Source organism: Protobothrops mucrosquamatus, unplaced genomic scaffold (genome assembly GCF_001527695.2).
Source record: "Protobothrops mucrosquamatus isolate PMUCROS unplaced genomic scaffold, P.Mucros_1.0 scaffold579, whole genome shotgun sequence".
Classification (NCBI taxonomy): Eukaryota; Metazoa; Chordata; class Lepidosauria; order Squamata; family Viperidae; genus Protobothrops; species Protobothrops mucrosquamatus.
This window is the reverse complement of record NW_015386880.1, coordinates 663,401-680,399: the sequence shown is the minus strand read 5'-3', so window position 1 is coordinate 680,399 and position 16,999 is coordinate 663,401. Positions and strand designations below refer to the sequence as shown.

The window sequence follows — 16,999 nt, the reverse complement described above, 5'->3', positions numbered from 1 at the left end:
CTTTTAGAAATATAAGCATTTGTTTTCCTATTGAAAACAATGGGGATAGTTCTTTAAATGTTTTGGGTGAATCATTTATCTAGAAAGAAAAAGAAGACCCAGTGATAGGTTTTGAATTCTGCACTAAGCCAGGACCTTATTTAACTGGGTTTGCCCTAGTATGCTAAATATATCTAGCCATTATGATTTGCAAGTCATGGCTAATGTCGGATACAATCAGTTGTGACTTATTCCGTTTTTAAAACATGACTTAGTGCAATGTGCAAGCTCAGCCACTAGAATGTGCATTTTTGTTTGTGCGCAAGCATCTAGCTTGGTAGAGATATCCTTCAAATTTATTTTCAATTTTTCATCACTAGATCCTGATTCATTTCTCTCTTGAAGGGCAGATTTCCCAAAGTGATAATCTCCATGTGTATGGATTTACAACTCTTTCATGCCTGAGTTAACTAATGCTAAATGGGTAGAGAAGATTCAACTACTCCCTCCCACTAACCAATAAAACTGGCTATTATAGAATCTAGAGGACGTAAGCTTGTATCTCCATCCTTTTGTTTCTTGGTTTAGCTTGATAAAGAAAGTAATGGCAAAATCTTTCTGGAGACCCTCTCTCTGTTCTAACCTGAGTTTACTAGATCACACTTTGCACTTTATTGAAGATAAGTTGAGCTTCTGAGCTAGCCAGGCCTTTAGAGGACGCCACATTATGTGATGGGCAAGTGCAGAGTCCTTTTCATTGCTATTTCATGGCTAAGATGTAAGGAATGGCACAATTGCCTGGGATAGACGTGTATTTTCTTTATTGGGGGGGAGGATTGGCAATGAGAAATACTCAGTTCTGGCTACTGGGAGCACATTTCCATGAACAAGAGATCTACTGTTCATTTTCTTGCTTGTGCTCGCAATCAGTGGCTGAATCACTTCACTTTTTTCAGTTCCATCTAGAGTTTAGTGTTTTCTTAAAAATGCCAAGCATTTTAAAATCTATTTTTTCAGAGCTAGATTGAAAGCTCTCTTCTTTAAATGGTTTAGTGATTTTATTGCTCATAGTATTCCTTTTATTGGAGACGTTTTGGTCCTAATGTATTAGTTCTATGCCATTATGCTACTCGTTTCAACTGCAGATTTTGTATTTCACATATCTGGTACTGTTGGGTGATTTGAAAGCATTAAGGTTGATTTTCTCAATCTAGAAAGCACATTGGTACTTGCCATAATGTAAATAGGCTTCATACCTATATAAAAAGGGACTTTTTATCATTTATGGTGGATATGTGATAAGGCAAAGAAATATTGGATTAGGATTCATATATTAATGCAGAAAATTCTTAAAGTGAACATAAAGATTAAACCAGAAACTTTCCTTCTGGGTCTAATGGAAAGAGAACTGGGGAAAAAATTGTAACTCTGATTTTATATATGGTGACGGCAGCAAGATTGCTCTATGCACAAAAGTGGAAGGGTGCCTCGATTCCTACCATGGACAAAGCAATATAAAAGCTGATGAAATTAGCAGAGATGGCCAGATTGGCTGTGCTGATGAAAGAAAAGAACGTAAGCACTTTTGTTTCTACTTGGAAACCGCTTCTGGACTTTGTGCTTGAGGTGGAAAAAATGATATTATGATTCTGAGTGTTACCGATTGGACTGATTTGCCGATACGGAAATGGCTAGCGCACACTACTATAGAAACATAAAAAGTTGAGATTTGATTTTACTGCAACAGAGAGAGTCGGAAGTCAATGCCTTTTGTTTCTTCCCCTCCCCTTCTTCACACCTTTTTTTTGTTTTCCCTTTTTCTACTGTTGTCCCCTATTATTTGCTTTTGTATGTTCACATTTTATGTTATAAATGAATAAAACTAATTAAAAAAGAATAAATAAGAAATTGTATAGTAACGATGAGAACCAGTTTGGTGTAGTGAATTCTAATTCTACTTTAAGCACAAAGCCAACTGGGTGGCTTTGGGCAAGTCACTTTCTCTCAGGCATAGGAAGGAGGCAATGCTAAACCATATCTGAAAAACCTTGACAAGAAAATTGCAGAGACTAATCCAGGCAGTCTCTGAGAAATGGACACGACTGAAGAGAATAACAAGAACAAAGCCCTTACAATAATATTTAATATTTGCTTAGCTTTCATACTAGGGTAAATGATGTAGAATTCTGTGTAGAGTGGGATCAGTTGATTGAGAACTGAGAATATTTTATGATAGAAATGGCTATTTTTTTATTCCTATCTCATACTACATGGAGCAGAGTCTTCCCCCCCCTTTTATTATATAATAAAATTTTAAGGCTAGCAATTCTCAAGTACAACAATCCAGATTGCCACTAGATGGAAGCAAAGGCTTAGAGCTTTCTATCTTCTCATGTCATTTGGTGAACCTCTGGACTTTTTGTCCTCACAACTGGCATTCTTAATCTTAGTAAGAACTAAATATTAGGATTCATTTGGACTTACTCCCAGGTACGATTCTGACATGGAACTGTAGACATATTTGCTATGTAATAATAATAATAATAACAACAACAACAACAACAATAATAGTAGTAGTAGTAATGTTGGAAGAAACCTTGTAGGTCATCTAGTCCAACCCCTTGCTAAGGCAGGGAACCCTATACCATTTCAGACAAATGGCTGTCCAGTCTCTTCTTAAAAACTTCCAGTGTTGGAGCATTCACCGCTTCTGGAGGCAGGTTGTTCCATTGGTTAATTGTTCTAACTGTCAGGAAGTTTCTCCTTAGTTCTAGATTGCTTCTCTCCTTGGTTAGTTTCCACCCGTTGCTTCTTGTCCTGCCTCCAGGCGCTTTGGAAAATAGCTTGACTCCTTCTTCTTTGTGGCAGCCCCTGAGATATTGGAACACTGCTATCATGTCCCTCCTCGTCCTTCTCTTCATTAAACTAGACATACCCAATTCCAGCAGCCTTTCCTTATATGCTTTGGCCTCCGGTCCCCTAATCATCTTTGTTGCTCTTCTCTGTACTCTTTCTAGAGTCTCAGCATCTTTTTTACATCATGGTGACCAAAACTGGATGCAGTATTCCAAGTGTGGCCTTACCAAGGCATTGTAAAGTGGTATTAACAGGGCTTTTTTTCTCATAGAACGCCCAGAATGGAGTTCTGGCACCTTTTTTGGATGGAACCTTGTAGGGTTGGCAAGGCAGGTTTTATGATGTGTGTGAGTTCCCGCACCTTTTTTTTTTTTTTAAAGAAAAAAAGCACTGGGTATTAACACTTCACGTGATCTTGATTCTATCCCTCTGTTAATGCAACCTAGCACTGTGTTGGCTTTTTTGGCAGCTGCAGAATTTAGTTGCAGAAACTAAGATCTATTGCCTCCTGAGCTGATTTGTCCTTGCACGCATATTACTTGATTAACTGCAACCAAGCACACAAACTACCTTGATTTATCTATTGGCTCTTGATAAAATACTCCACACTGCCTGTTTTGTGATATCTTTTTCACTTTTTAAAGTTGCCATTTGATTATGAAGTAAAGAACATCTATGTGTACATTTACTGTGCTTATCTCTCTTATGTGCATACATAAACATGTAGTGGCGTGCAGAGTTATTTATTTATTCATCTTTATTTATTTGTCATCTTTATTTATTTACTGTATTTTTAGACCACCATATTACCCAAGGTCACAAAATATGTATAAGGTAGCTGTATGTGGATGATTGTTTTCCTATCAATCACTTTCTATCAAGTCACTGTACCATATTGTAATGCTCTTTTAAAAATACAAAAATACTTCGCTAGGATTGTTAACTTTTATTTTTACTTTAGCTCATTCTCTTTTGAAAAAATACTTGATCATATAATTTAGTTGCTGTGGAATATAGATCATAATAATTGTTGCAAGCACCGTAGCTTTTCATTTTTCAAAAAAAAATAGCAAATTACTCACTTTTTCCTCTTTCTCTCAAATGCACTTGTCAGATGTATGAGAAGTGAAAGATGAGCTTTAACAAAATATTTGTCATTTTTCACTGCTCACTGGCAAATCCTTATCTTCTGCTTAAAACTCTTCCCAGAACCAAGCCAAATCATGAGCCCTGTCTAAACATATTTATCTATATTTATTTATTAAATTTATATACTATCCGTCTTGCTGTTTGGGGCGACCCTAAGAAACAACACTTAAGTACAGTTGATATAGTTCCACAGAATCAGCAGAACCACTTTTCTGGGCATAAATGGAGAGTCACAAAAACTTGCCAGATAGATGATTTCTCATCTATAATTACAAACCATAATAAAATGAAATGGGATCTGGGAATAAGCAACATTGATGCTTATTCAATGAAGATAAAATATATTCCTAGATGATCTGAGCTGGTTCACTTACACCTATATGGGTAAACAAACAGAGGTAATGGTTTGTGGGATTTCACACATATTAGAAATATATTCCTCACATCCCGAAAGCAGTATACTTCCTGATTTAAAGGTCTGGTTGGCATATATTTGCAACCATGTCTGCCAAAGCTTTTCTGTATGTATGAAAGCTAACTTCCCATCAAGTACAGCCATTGGCAGCTATCCTCTATCAAAGTCTTGAGAGCTACTCTAACCTTAATAGCTATGCTAAGTGACTTCTTATTTTCAGTGCTTCAAAGGGTCTTCAAACTCTTCCTGTATTTCTGTCTTCCTTGAAACTCTATCATGGTTTTATCTACATATTTTATTATGCAAACAATAATTGTCCCCTATTTTGGGGATGGCTCACAAAACAGAATACAAACTGTATTAAATAGGATGCAAAAAATGCTAAAATATAGCTTTAAAGAGCATCCGAGTCTCCCATCCTAATAGTTCTTGGTTTTGCATATGAAACAAAGCATGGAAATTCATTTCTGCAACCCTTGCCTCCCACACAGGAACAAAAATGCTGCAGGCATAGCTTGTTGTTGCTCTTAGGCAAGAAAATCCACAAAGCACACACATAGCTAGTGACCTCCTCAGAGGTTTAGCTGCTCAGATAATTATTTTAAAAATCCATGAACTTCCCTACTTCAAAACACATTATCTTGTTTGATTTCTTTTTTAAATGAAGCCCACGCACCCTCTTATTTCTTCTTCCCCCAGAAGGCATTCTTTGACATTACCCAGCTATGCCCTAAAACTGTTGTAAGCTGTGATATTCTCCATTTGTCTTATCGCAGGGACGTTTCCTATTTATACCCAAAGCACACCTTGAAATTATGACAGTCAGTAAATAAAAGTGAGTTCCGGGTTATTGTTCAGGAATAAGAGGGGAAAGCACAAAACAGATTCCAATTTTTCTTTGATTTCCTCAATTATATTTTCTAACTTAATTTTCTTGTTCATTTCCTAACTTTATATTCCAGGATTCCCCAATGCATTGGCTGTGCGTTTCTCAGAACCAGCATTATTGCTATAAATGTCTTATGAAGCACAATATACTTTTATGCACAAGGAATTGCTATTATTACAACTTTATTGGTGGGACGTTGAGATTCAGAGTAGAAGAACAGAGCATCAACAATGAATCCTTGTAGATGCTGTATTCCTCTGACAATTCTTTACTGTGGCAAGGATTGAGTCATGTGCAGCACTAGTAATATCGGTAGTAGCACTTCTCCTTTAGAGTAATAGATCTCAGTCTTTTCTGTTCTGCGTCCCACCTATCAGTCCATGAATGAGTTTGGATCTCACTAGAAATCCAAAAGCATAATAAAAACAAAGAAATGACTAAAGGTTGGCCTGCTAATAGGCAGCTTCATGATTTGCTTCATTAGTAGCTTGGTCTAAACAAGGATGGTAATAAAATTAATCACTACATTTAATCCACTGGTGCCAATGCAATGAAATCTTTCCACTGATATAGTTCTCAATTTATGCCTGTAACAGGCCTCTGTAGGTGTACCTCAGAAGATGTCATTAAGAGGATAACATTAAGTTGTATTGTGTCAACCAGTCTGACAATTCAGCAGATGGATTCCAAGGATATATTTGGATGCATGTGAATACTGCCTACCTAAATTGCTTTTTTCAGAGACTCAACAAATACCAATGAATTAGTCTACATGGGGTAGTATCATTTTTAAGTGATGCCAAACACCAAAAACAGCCTTTCCTCAATTTGGTGCTGTCCAAATGATTGAGTACATCCTCCACAATTTCAGGTTAGCATGCTCTTTGATTTGCTACCCCCCAGACACTTAACACATTAAGAGGGAATTATGGGAGTTCTAATCTAAGATCTGGAAGGGACTGGGTCGAGGAACAGCATCTCTGCATTAGGTGACAGTTCAAGGTCTCATATTTTTATGAGGCTAGGCACCTAGCTGAATTAGCTAGGCAAGGTTAGTGCCATGTCTCTACCAATTGCCCTTAAGTTGGGCAGAATTAGCCTCTCTACACAATGATATTAACTTGTGTTTAAAAGAAAATCCGCCTTTCTAAGCTTACAGTCTGGCTCTGAAAGGCAGTAAAAGTTAAGCTTCTATGTCATTTTTTATTAAATTCCTAAGTGATTTAATAGAGAATTTTAAAAACCATATTAAGGTCTTAAAGCTTGCAGGTGTCAGAGATTTAACAATCTTGATCCTCCAAGCTGCCACTAAAGGGAGGCCAAGAGTTATATTTCTAGCACGTGGTACATTCTCCCACGAATAGCATGAAAGGAAGGCACAGTGGGCATTGTATATAGAAAATCTTCTACGTCCCACATGGGGAGAAGCCTATACTAGCCTGCTAATACTTTGTGCGTAATGATCCCTTGCTCTCAGTTGCTCCATTTACCTGTACTAAGGCTGAATTCAAAGACTGGCAACACAGATTCATAATCAGCAAACTGTGCTCTGACTGATGGGGAAGCTAAGGGCCATGAGAAAGCACCATAGCCTCTTGATTGTAGGATGCTCAACCTAGGTAAACAGCAGCAAAGATTGCCCCCTTATCAAACAGTAGGAGAAGGACATGACTTCTCTAAAAGCTGAAGGACTGCTTGTTTTCTTCACTAATACCACTGGATTCTAGGTCCGTATTTGGAATTAGGCAACATCTTTGCTTAATCTTTTGTTAATGGCAATAAATAAATAGGAATGTTGCAGGAGAGATAAAAAGAGGATTGCGCCCTGCTTTCATGGTCACGTCCTTTTCCAACCAAGTTGTGCAAAATAAACATTAAGAAATGTAAGCGATGAATTGGAAAAATACTGCACATTTTGGGACACATTCAAGGAGCACCATTTTCTTGGTAAAAAAGATAAAATAAGCCTTCATGAGCTCCCAGTTACTATCTAGTCCAGGAAAGCTAAGTTTCAAGAAAAGTTGTTCCACCCTACCTTCCTACAGCAAAAGAGAAATAATATCTTGGTGGGTAACAACAAATTAATTTTCTCAGTAAAGATCCTCAGTTAGGCTAGGGCTATTCTGGAGCTGAAGAGAAGGAATACGTTCTTCACCCACTGATAAGCCAGTGGCATGCAGGGGCAGGGCACAAATGGGGCTGTAAGCAGGCAGCAATGGCAAGAATTTTTGAAACATGCAGAGTTTAATTCCACAAAATTGCAAATCTGTTGGAAGTGTTTACACCATGAAGTTTTCCTGGGGCAAAGAGCCCTTCAGGATTAGCAAGGTTGGATGAAAGTTCTTTCCTTCTATTGCTGGCGCAGGGATTTGAGATCATATCTCTTTTTCATATTTATCCATGGCAGATTAGCCTGGGACATGAATGCCTCCACAATTTCCTTGAGATGCTAGAAAGGGTGGGAGGGAGAAATGCACCATTTCAAATATACCTCCTCCCTGTGTATTAATACTATGTACATTAAAAATGCCCCTGGATTGAAACTGTATGCACGAGAAGTTGCAGTCACTGTTGGCTGAATTTGTCATGATTTTCCCCTTTCCATTGTAGAATTCATCTGGTTCAGGAACTGTGGTTTATTAGTTCTGCTGTGGTAAGCCAATTACTTCACAATTACCCTACACAAATACACTCATGTGTAATAGCAGTGGACAGAAATACAATACAAGCAATGCACAAGCCAATAGTGCGCCAAATAGAAATTAGATAGCCTGTAGTGCAAATTATGCATATAGCCAACTATTCTGTGACTAAGCATGTACAAACTTCCTGTCTTTCATTTCATGAAAAGAAGCAAAATTCAGAAAGAGTGAGATGCAAGGGCGAAGTTGCCTGAGATGCAGAGTAACAAAGTGATGGAAGCACACATTGCGACAAGCCGTCGGATTCAGTTCTCTGACTCTCAGGAGAAGCATTTTCAATATGGTACTCAAGAGCATGGTTGTGTCCCTTTTAATTAGCATGACAATTCCACTTTCACACAGTCAGAAGTCATTATTTGGAAAACTGCTCAGGTGAAAGCCATTCTTTGCCACATGCAATGAGAAGATTCAGCAAAGGAATGGAACTTTCCAAGGCAAAGAAAGAGCAGTACTAACTCTCAAAGAGGATCAAGCAGCAGATCTCACCAAAATTGCAGCCCATTACAAAAGAGATACCACTGACAGTACCATTTTTTTAAAAAAAAATATATCAGTAGGTGGCTTTGGTGCAGGACAACTAAAAATCTAAAAGATCCCACTTTGGGTTATTGAATTTTGAGATGTGGATCTCAAAAACAGGGAATTGGATAGTTAATAGATAAGTTCACTGCTCACTTCATAAGCAAAGCTTATTTTCTAATCAACTTAGCTGCTCACGATAAGAGGTGCCTGTTTCCTATCTGGGGCTGTTTCCATCCAGAACCCTATGACAGCAGTCATAGTTCAAAAGGACAATGACAAATTGGAGCAAATTCAGAGGACGGCAGTCAGGATGGTAAAGGGTCTGGTAATCAAGCCCTCAGAAGAATGGTTAATGGATTTAAGGATGTTTGGCCTAAAGCAAAGATGACTGAGAGGAGATATGACAACAGCCTTCAAATAACTGAAATATTTTGACATAAAAGAGGGAATGAACTTATTTTTATTGCCTCAGAAGTCAGAACCAGAATGATGGGTTAAAACTACAAGTGAGCAGGTTTAAACTAGATATCAGAAGGCGGTCCTTCACTGACAAGTAATCAGTGGAATCAATGATCTAGTGAATTCACTTTTTATTTTATTGTTAGTTATTTATTTAGATTTTTTTTTTATCCTGCCTTAATTATTGCATAAGTAATTCAAGGCAGTGAACATACAGTACAAAGTACCTTCTTCCTCCTCCTATTATCCCCACAACAACAATCCTGTGAGATGAGTTGGGCTGTGAGAAAGTGACTGCCCAAAGTTACCAAGACAGCTTTCATGCCTAAAATGGGACTAGAACTCAATCTCCTGGTTGTAAGCCAGCACTTTAATCACTATACCAAACTGCCTCTCACTTTTGCTAGAGGTCTAATTTTGCACTAAAGAGAGGATCTATAAGCTCTCTTCCAATCCTAAGATTCCATGACATGTACTCAAATCAATGCAGAAATCGATGTATTCCTTGCAACAGTGAAGAATCAATGTATTATCCTCATCAATAAATATCCTTTTTTTGTTAGAAGATACATACCAAAGTTGGATGTAATTTGTTTTTATGAGACCACTGATATATATATTCTGAGTGAAATGCACAGTCTCCAGTTTGCACTGGGCAGGGGATGGAACCAGATGACTCCAAAATTCCTTCCCACCCTCATTCTATGATTCTTCAATTTTAGTGGCTCTCAGTATGCCTGAAATTGATGCCAAATTGTGGCTTGAGGATGGACTTTTAAATATTTCCCTTTACATCCTATTATTTTTCATAGATGCTGTAACATTTTTGAATTGTAATAGGAAGTTGTGACTTTGTGACCCTGTACATCCATAAAGTGTTGAAGCTCATGAAGGCTTGACACACAAAGCTCACAGCAATCAAGTTGAAGCTTAATCAGCACATGGGGACAAAGATGTTCATCTCCTTCCCTACATATTTAACCACTGGTACTATAGAAACCTCATTCCATTTTTCCATCTAGATTTTTAACCTGAGGGCAACTTCACTTTCTAGGTCTTTAGTTCATAAACATTAGGCATAACTCCAAATAGTTTTTATAATTCACAGGGTTCTTGAGATATTGTTCATCTACAGTTTTTCCATATTATTTGAGAGCGCAGTCCAGTTCAGCTTACCCCAACTTTTAGTTACACCTGACTCTGTTTCTCATAACCCCAGACTATTTGGTACATTAGAATTATCCTTTCATACATCAGAAAAACACCAGCTTAGGAAAGGCTAATATAATACCTTCCTGTAATAAAGCAACAGTAATTTTCTTGTAGAGCAATTATACATTCAGATAATGGAGTATCCACACGCAGCCAATTGACATCAGAATGTAGGAAAGAACTAGCTAAGAATCAGTCCCAGAAAACTCAAGCATACAGTAGAATAAGTAATTTTTTTGGTTTGTTTTTTAGTAACTTTTCTATAAGGATCTATACATGCGAAGGGAAATTAATCCAATTCTTTTGTCTATATCACAGATTTTTTTAAAATAAACATATAGAATATTGTCTCTGTCTTAATATGAAGAGTTCTGTGATAAGGAAGAACTTACAGCCTTTGTAGATATCTGTAGGTATCTGTACAGCTGCATATGAGTAATTAACTTTGGTTTTGAAGTTATCATCTTCTGTGAATTCCAGCTTCAAGGAATTAGATTTCTCTCTTTCAATCTCTTCCCCTTCTGGGTCATCCTAGGGAAAGAAAAAGACATAAAAAAATCAAGTCAGGAAAATAGTCATAATGCCCCAAAGATGGTATGGCAGTGAGTTTTTTGCCTTTGAACAGGCCTCAAGAAAGAAATGTCTATGGAAATTCTCAATCATCCAGGTCATGGTTGTCCCAAAAGTGCTTTTTCCAAAAGGCAACTGAATTTTCTTGGGTTTTTTTTCCTTTGCTTGTCATCCAAGAAACTTCTTCAATTCAGAACTGAAGAAGCTTCTTGGATGACAAGCAAAATGATGAAAACTCCTTAATTTCACAATACATGTGAAACTGTGAGCATCCTAGACCAAGCCTTGTCTAAAAGTGCTAGGGAATTCCTGGAAGCCTGGCACTCAGACAAATTAGTCATCAACAGGCACACAGAGATAAACAACATCTACATACCATTCAAAAGAGACAATCAAAAAGCCAAAAAGAAAACAAAAAGACCAAAATACTTCCTCACTAGCAATCAACACCCAAATAAGTAGAGATTAACACCAAGATTAACATTAGACTAACAATCAAGAAGCAAACAATACTCCAATCAAGGAACTACCAACTCAGACAAACAAGTTAACTACAGCCCAATAAAGGAACCACCAAGATCACTCCAACCAATGCAGGGCAAGTCACTGGTATATAGAATGAGAGCAAACCTCACTCCCTACTAGCACTGATGATGTTATCTAGTTTAGTAATGAAATATCTACAAGAAAACAACCAAGCTCAGAGAGCACCAAGGACTTCGCAATATTGATTGACTTCAGGTTAAAATCTGAAGGTGATTTAAACCTTCACGCTGCTGTAAGATAATTTACTATACAGATTTATATAAACAGAACTTTAAAGTTTTGTAGCAAATTGTATGAACCTTGTAGGATTTCTTTAAAATGCATCTTTCTGTTCAGATTGAAAGCCTCTGCCTCTCATTTTATTGTTTTCTTGAAACAATCCAAGAAAATGGGCTCCAAATATTAGTTCAGATTGTGATTCAGGGAGGCAAGTAATGCACCCTTGCAGCCTTTTTTTTTAAAATGGAGGCATCGACCTCACAGCTCCCATTCTTAACAATTACAGTGTACCATTAGTGACAGCATCTCCTATCCAATGATCTCTCCATTCTATCAGGTGTGTGTGTGTGTGTGTGTGTGTGTGTTGCTAGGAAACTCAGATGTGTATATCCCTCAGCACTCCTGAATCAACTCCATGGCAACAGCTGCCTGAGAATGGCAGAGCTGCTAAGATGCTCTATCAGGCAGAGGTGGTTTACGAAGATGCCTGGGTTCCTAACTCCTGCCCAGGCTCTGTTTAACTTGCCTTTCAGTTTTCAGTTGCCTGGCAGGAGTTAAATCAGGAAAGCCCCACCCCTTGAAAATCAATTTAGCAGCAAAAGGCAACTATCAAAGAACAAGTTAAAACACAGTGGAGCTTAATGCTCTGTCAATAAGCACTGCAAACAATATTTAATTACGGCACAGAAAGGCAGAAAGAGAGAGAGATGGCAACCTTGTCTGTTGCTGAGGCTGGAAAGGGGCTACTGTACTTTCTCTCTCCCTGAGAGATCTCTCTGAAAAGCAGCCTTGTTTAACTCAGAAAATATTTGTTTCCTTTGGAATATCAGAACTGAGAAACCTTCATCCTGTTGGTTGAAGAGCATTGCCACCACCTTCAAAGCAGATTTAATCCATCTGCTTGGACGATATCTTGCAGGTCAAAAAAAAAAAAGTTTGTGGGGAAAAGTATTCAAAAATAACGAGGGAAAGCCGGACCAAACCCTCTTTCTTTGCTAGCATTTTATTAACAGGAAATACACAGCAAAGCAGTTGAAACTAAGTGGTAAGAAACAGCACAATGAAATGAATTAACCCAACCCCTGCTTTTGTTTAAAAATTATTAAAATGATTAGAACATTAATAGCCACTATATATGTCAGGCCTTAGACCAAAGATGATACTATGAATTCCAATGGAGCCAATTTTTATTTTTTTTCTTACACCTAATAGATAGAATCTTGCCAGACTAAAGCTATACTCTTTCAACCTAGCAGATATACCCTGAGAGAATCTAGGCTGTACCGATAGCTATCCTGCACCTCTTCCCCCTCCCCCATCCAGTTAGGACTGTACCGTTTCTTATTCTGGGCTTCTCCCCGGAATGTACTGCCTCCTCCCTGGAAATCCAAATTGTGATCCAAATGCTCTTTACAGAAATGGTCTGAATTCAGCGGTGTTATTGATCGTCTTTTGAGAAAGGGAGATTGTGAAGAAAGCAAGAGAACACAAGAAATTGAGATAGCAACTTTGGAGATGTGCTTGGTTTCTGTCAAGTTTCTGCTTTCTATCAGTTCTTCTTACCATAAGAAATCTTAAAATATATGTTCCCAACATGAGCAGCTTTGTTTCACTATAGTTAATTTCTTTTGGGATCCTTTTAGATTGTGGACTTCTTTATAATCTGCAACAGGTGCTTGTTTTGACCTAGGATAGTGGTGGCGAACCTATGGCACGGGTGCCAGAGGTGGTACTCAGAGCCCTCTCTGTGGGCACGCGCGCCATCGCCCGAGTCCTAGGCCTTCAGCTGGGTTTTACAAAACCTTTTCGCTTTAGGCCTCTGCCGCCATGTGCAAAAAAAAAAAAAAGTTTCAATCGGTCAATTTCAACTTCTCCCGGGGGAAAAAAAGATCTTGCAAAATTGGAACTGATTGATTGAACTTTTTAGTCCCACCCAGTCTGCCGTTACCACCACAGCTATGCCCACCCAATGGGCCACGTCCACCCAATTGGCCACACACAGCCAATGGGCCACACCCACCCGGCACTCGATGATGCATAACTGGGTTTTGGGTTGCAGTTTGGGCACTCAGTCTCTAAAAGGTTCGCCATCACTGACCTAGGGTTATGTTGTTTGTTCTGAAAATACATAGCAGAAGGCTTTTATCCATAATATTGAAGATGGAGCACATTTCAAAACTCTTAATAGTTATAATCTCCTTAGTGAAAGAACTCTTTTTGATAAAATAAAATAAAAAGAAAATACACAGTATTGACAAGTGATATTATAGATAATACAGGTAAAATTTAAATTACTTTGTATGTATAACAACAAGACTTTTGACAAAGTAACTAAAATTGTAAGTCCTAGGGCAAATAAAACAATGAACAGCAGTTGATATGAATTTCTTTTGGGGAAATTCTTAATTCTGTGTAGACATTTCTTAATAAAACAGCTGCAAGATTGAATCTCAACCAGGGGCTCTCATTTCATTTCACAGTATAACAACTAAGAAATGAAACACCAGTGAACCTTTTTTTATAGGTTTTATTAATTTTTTAAAATTACAATCTTTAGAGCTTAATAAACAACATGTTGTCTGGGTTCACATATTTAACATTAACTTCTTCAATATAAATCTATTCAGTACTGCACAATCCAGTATTTTTTCCTTGATCTTCCTTTCTTCCCTATTTTTTTCCCTTTCCCCCTCATTAAACAATTACAATTCTGAGTACTATTGATGTATACAAAATTAGATATAGACGTCATCATATTTTACTAATATTATAAAAATAGCAATAATATCAATTCATAAATCAATATCCTGTTTTTCGTGCTCTTATTAAAGTTTGATTGCCCATCAATATTTAAAGTATCTTTGTCAGTTATGATTTTCTCAATATTAATTACATTTATATAGCTAAAAAATTATTCATACTAATCCTCCTCTTATTTTCAAATTTCCCATATCAAAAGAAGAAGAAAAAATGCTATTTTAATTCTAAATCATATCTTCCATTATAAAAATCTAGTTATATCTAAGAGTCATCCGTTCTTTTAATCATATTCAAACAGATATATTAAACAGATAGTGCCCCCTCTGATAGATAAAATCCTCTGTTTTTAAGTCTGACTCTCGCTTTCTTTCTTTGCCAAGCAGCTTTCCAGGCCAAGCGTTAATTTAGCGGGTTCTTAAAAGAAAGATAAAAACACTTTCTACGAACCGCACTCTTTCTGTTAAATCCATCTCATAAAAACCCCTCCTTGAGACGAGTAGGTGTAAGGGATCTGGTCACTACCGTTTGGAAAATCTCTGGCTCACGGGTTTGACGTTGGGTTTTGGGTGAATAAATAGTGGCCCACGGTCCGTCCGATGGCCCACTGGGTGGGCATGGCTGTGGTGGTCATGGCAGACTGGGTAGGTGTGGCTAAGGTGGGCATGATCACCTTGATGTTGCTTGTGGGGAGGGACACATGTGGGAGCCAGGCAGGGTTGGGGGAGATCCAGGGGGTCTCTGGCAGGTGGGGTGGTGGGCAGGAGGCTCATCTTGCAGGATGAGGCGAGACAAGGCAAGGGTGCCATTGTCGCAGGGCAAGGCGAGGCAGGGGTCGGGGCGGCTGCTGCCTGACACCATTGGCCCTCGCACACAGAGGCCAGTGAGCGCATGGGTGCTGGGATGCATCCAGCCATGTGGAACCTCGGCGAGTTAGCGGGCGGTTGGTTGAAGAGGGATGGTTGCCATCTCCGGGGCATGGCGTGTGTGCCCACAGAGAGGGCTCTGAGTGCCGCCTCTCGCACACTTGCCATAGGTTCGCCACTACTGCCCTAGACATTTCCACTGCCCGCTCTATGTTCCATTTTCTAGAATCTTCTTCCTTGCCATCAGGTGAATTTTGGAGAAAGGAGTAAAAGGATCTTTTGTATTTTCATTGTTATAGGTAGGTCTTGCAGTATTTCATTTGTGTATGACAGTCCATATTTCCCTTCTCCTATTTCCTCCATCTCTAGGTCCATTTCTTCTGCTTCACCCTCTGATTTCTGGTTTATTTGTTCATACTTTGTAGTCGTTGTCTGGGAGCTTTCCAGTTGTAGCTTCAATTTGGAGATTTGGTCCTTTATATCATCTAGGTTATTTTTAGTCTCATTATGGTTTCTTTTTATGTCCTCTTTGAGTGCAAGAATTGTTTGATGAATTTACTGTAGCATAGAGAGTATTTTCTTCTGAAAAGTATTGCTTTTTCTTGAGGCATCATTCCTAGAAATCCTCTAGTATCACCAGTCTCAGTAAGAGTGGAACAAAATTTCCTCTAGTTTTCTGGTCTTTATATATAGCCTTTATGATCCAGTCCTAATAGCAATATTTTATAGTAATCCTTTGTCTCAAGTATCCTGAAAATTATCAGTCAGGCAAGTTTGTAATCCATAATGTTCCCAGTGTTCAAAATGTTCAACCTCCCTGCAGCCAGACATATTCAAAAGTCAAATTTTTCTTTCTCTCCCACTAGCTCTTAAAATTAAAAGTCCAAGCTCAATAGGTATTTATAGTCCATGAAGGTCAGGATGATAAATATGCCAAAATATTTTCCTTTATTTCTAGCTGTTCTCTAGGTCACCAAGAAGCCAAGGAGCTAGTTATAGTACTGTATTCAAATTCACCACTAGGTGTCATTCAAAGTCCATTTTCCACTCTTAAAATGAAGGGTTGATTTCTTATATTCCTTATGTTTCACCTCAATAGTTTTTTCCCAAAGAGAAAATCTTAACGATTATCTCAGTTCTCAGATTTATCAAAACTGTAGCTTTGTATTACTTGCACTTCAGTATTGTGTATTTCTGTCCCCCATAAAAAATTTAAAACACTGCTTCCTTTCACATCCGGAGGTTTTAAGCTTCTTGGGAGCCTTTCCCAAGAAATTCAGTTGTAAAATAATAAAGAAAGGATCAATATTCTCACCCAGTTCAAACATGCTGTTTATGATGTGTTAATTAAAGCTTTTGTTCTTTGGTTGTCAGCAGCTAATGGCGGCTGCAGAGGTGTGGCTGGTCTATCCCCTGCCGGTTTAGAGGGCTTTCCTTGGATCGAACAAAGAGACCGCTATCTCTCCCTGATCGACAAGGCACCCCTCCTTCTTCATCACCTCTTTGGGGCGACTTTAGGCCCTTTTCAGGGCCCCCAGCAGGGCAAAATCGGGCATGGAAAGCAGAGCTCTGCCTTCCTACATCCAGTCTCGCCGCGATGCAAAACTGGAAGTCACAAGTGAACCTTTTTAATCTTACTGTAAAGTTTACCTTGATGACATTGCAATCATTACGATTAGAAATATTAAAACAGGATTATTGGAATTCTAGCTATGTCCACAACTCCTGGATGATATGAAGCATCTTGCTAACAGTGTAGGACAGTGCTTATGTGCCAATCTGCAGTTCTTCAGTGTTTCAGAGAGGGGAGCTATCCAGTTTGACCCGGAAATGCCAGGAATTATTCTATAGCCTCTTG

The 16,999-nt window shown here is 38.3% G+C and overlaps 1 protein-coding gene across 1 annotated transcript in view; it reads right to left on the bottom strand.

The window, feature by feature from the left end:
• The window catches only part of CACNA2D2 (calcium voltage-gated channel auxiliary subunit alpha2delta 2), a 568,828-nt gene that overhangs the window by 146,196 nt on the left and 405,633 nt on the right, over nt 1-16,999 (bottom strand). Inside the window, exon 5 of the mRNA XM_015817370.1 lies at nt 10,576-10,714. Within this exon, the coding sequence (XP_015672856.1) occupies nt 10,576-10,714 (139 nt within the window). The remainder of the gene's footprint in view (nt 1-10,575; nt 10,715-16,999) is intronic.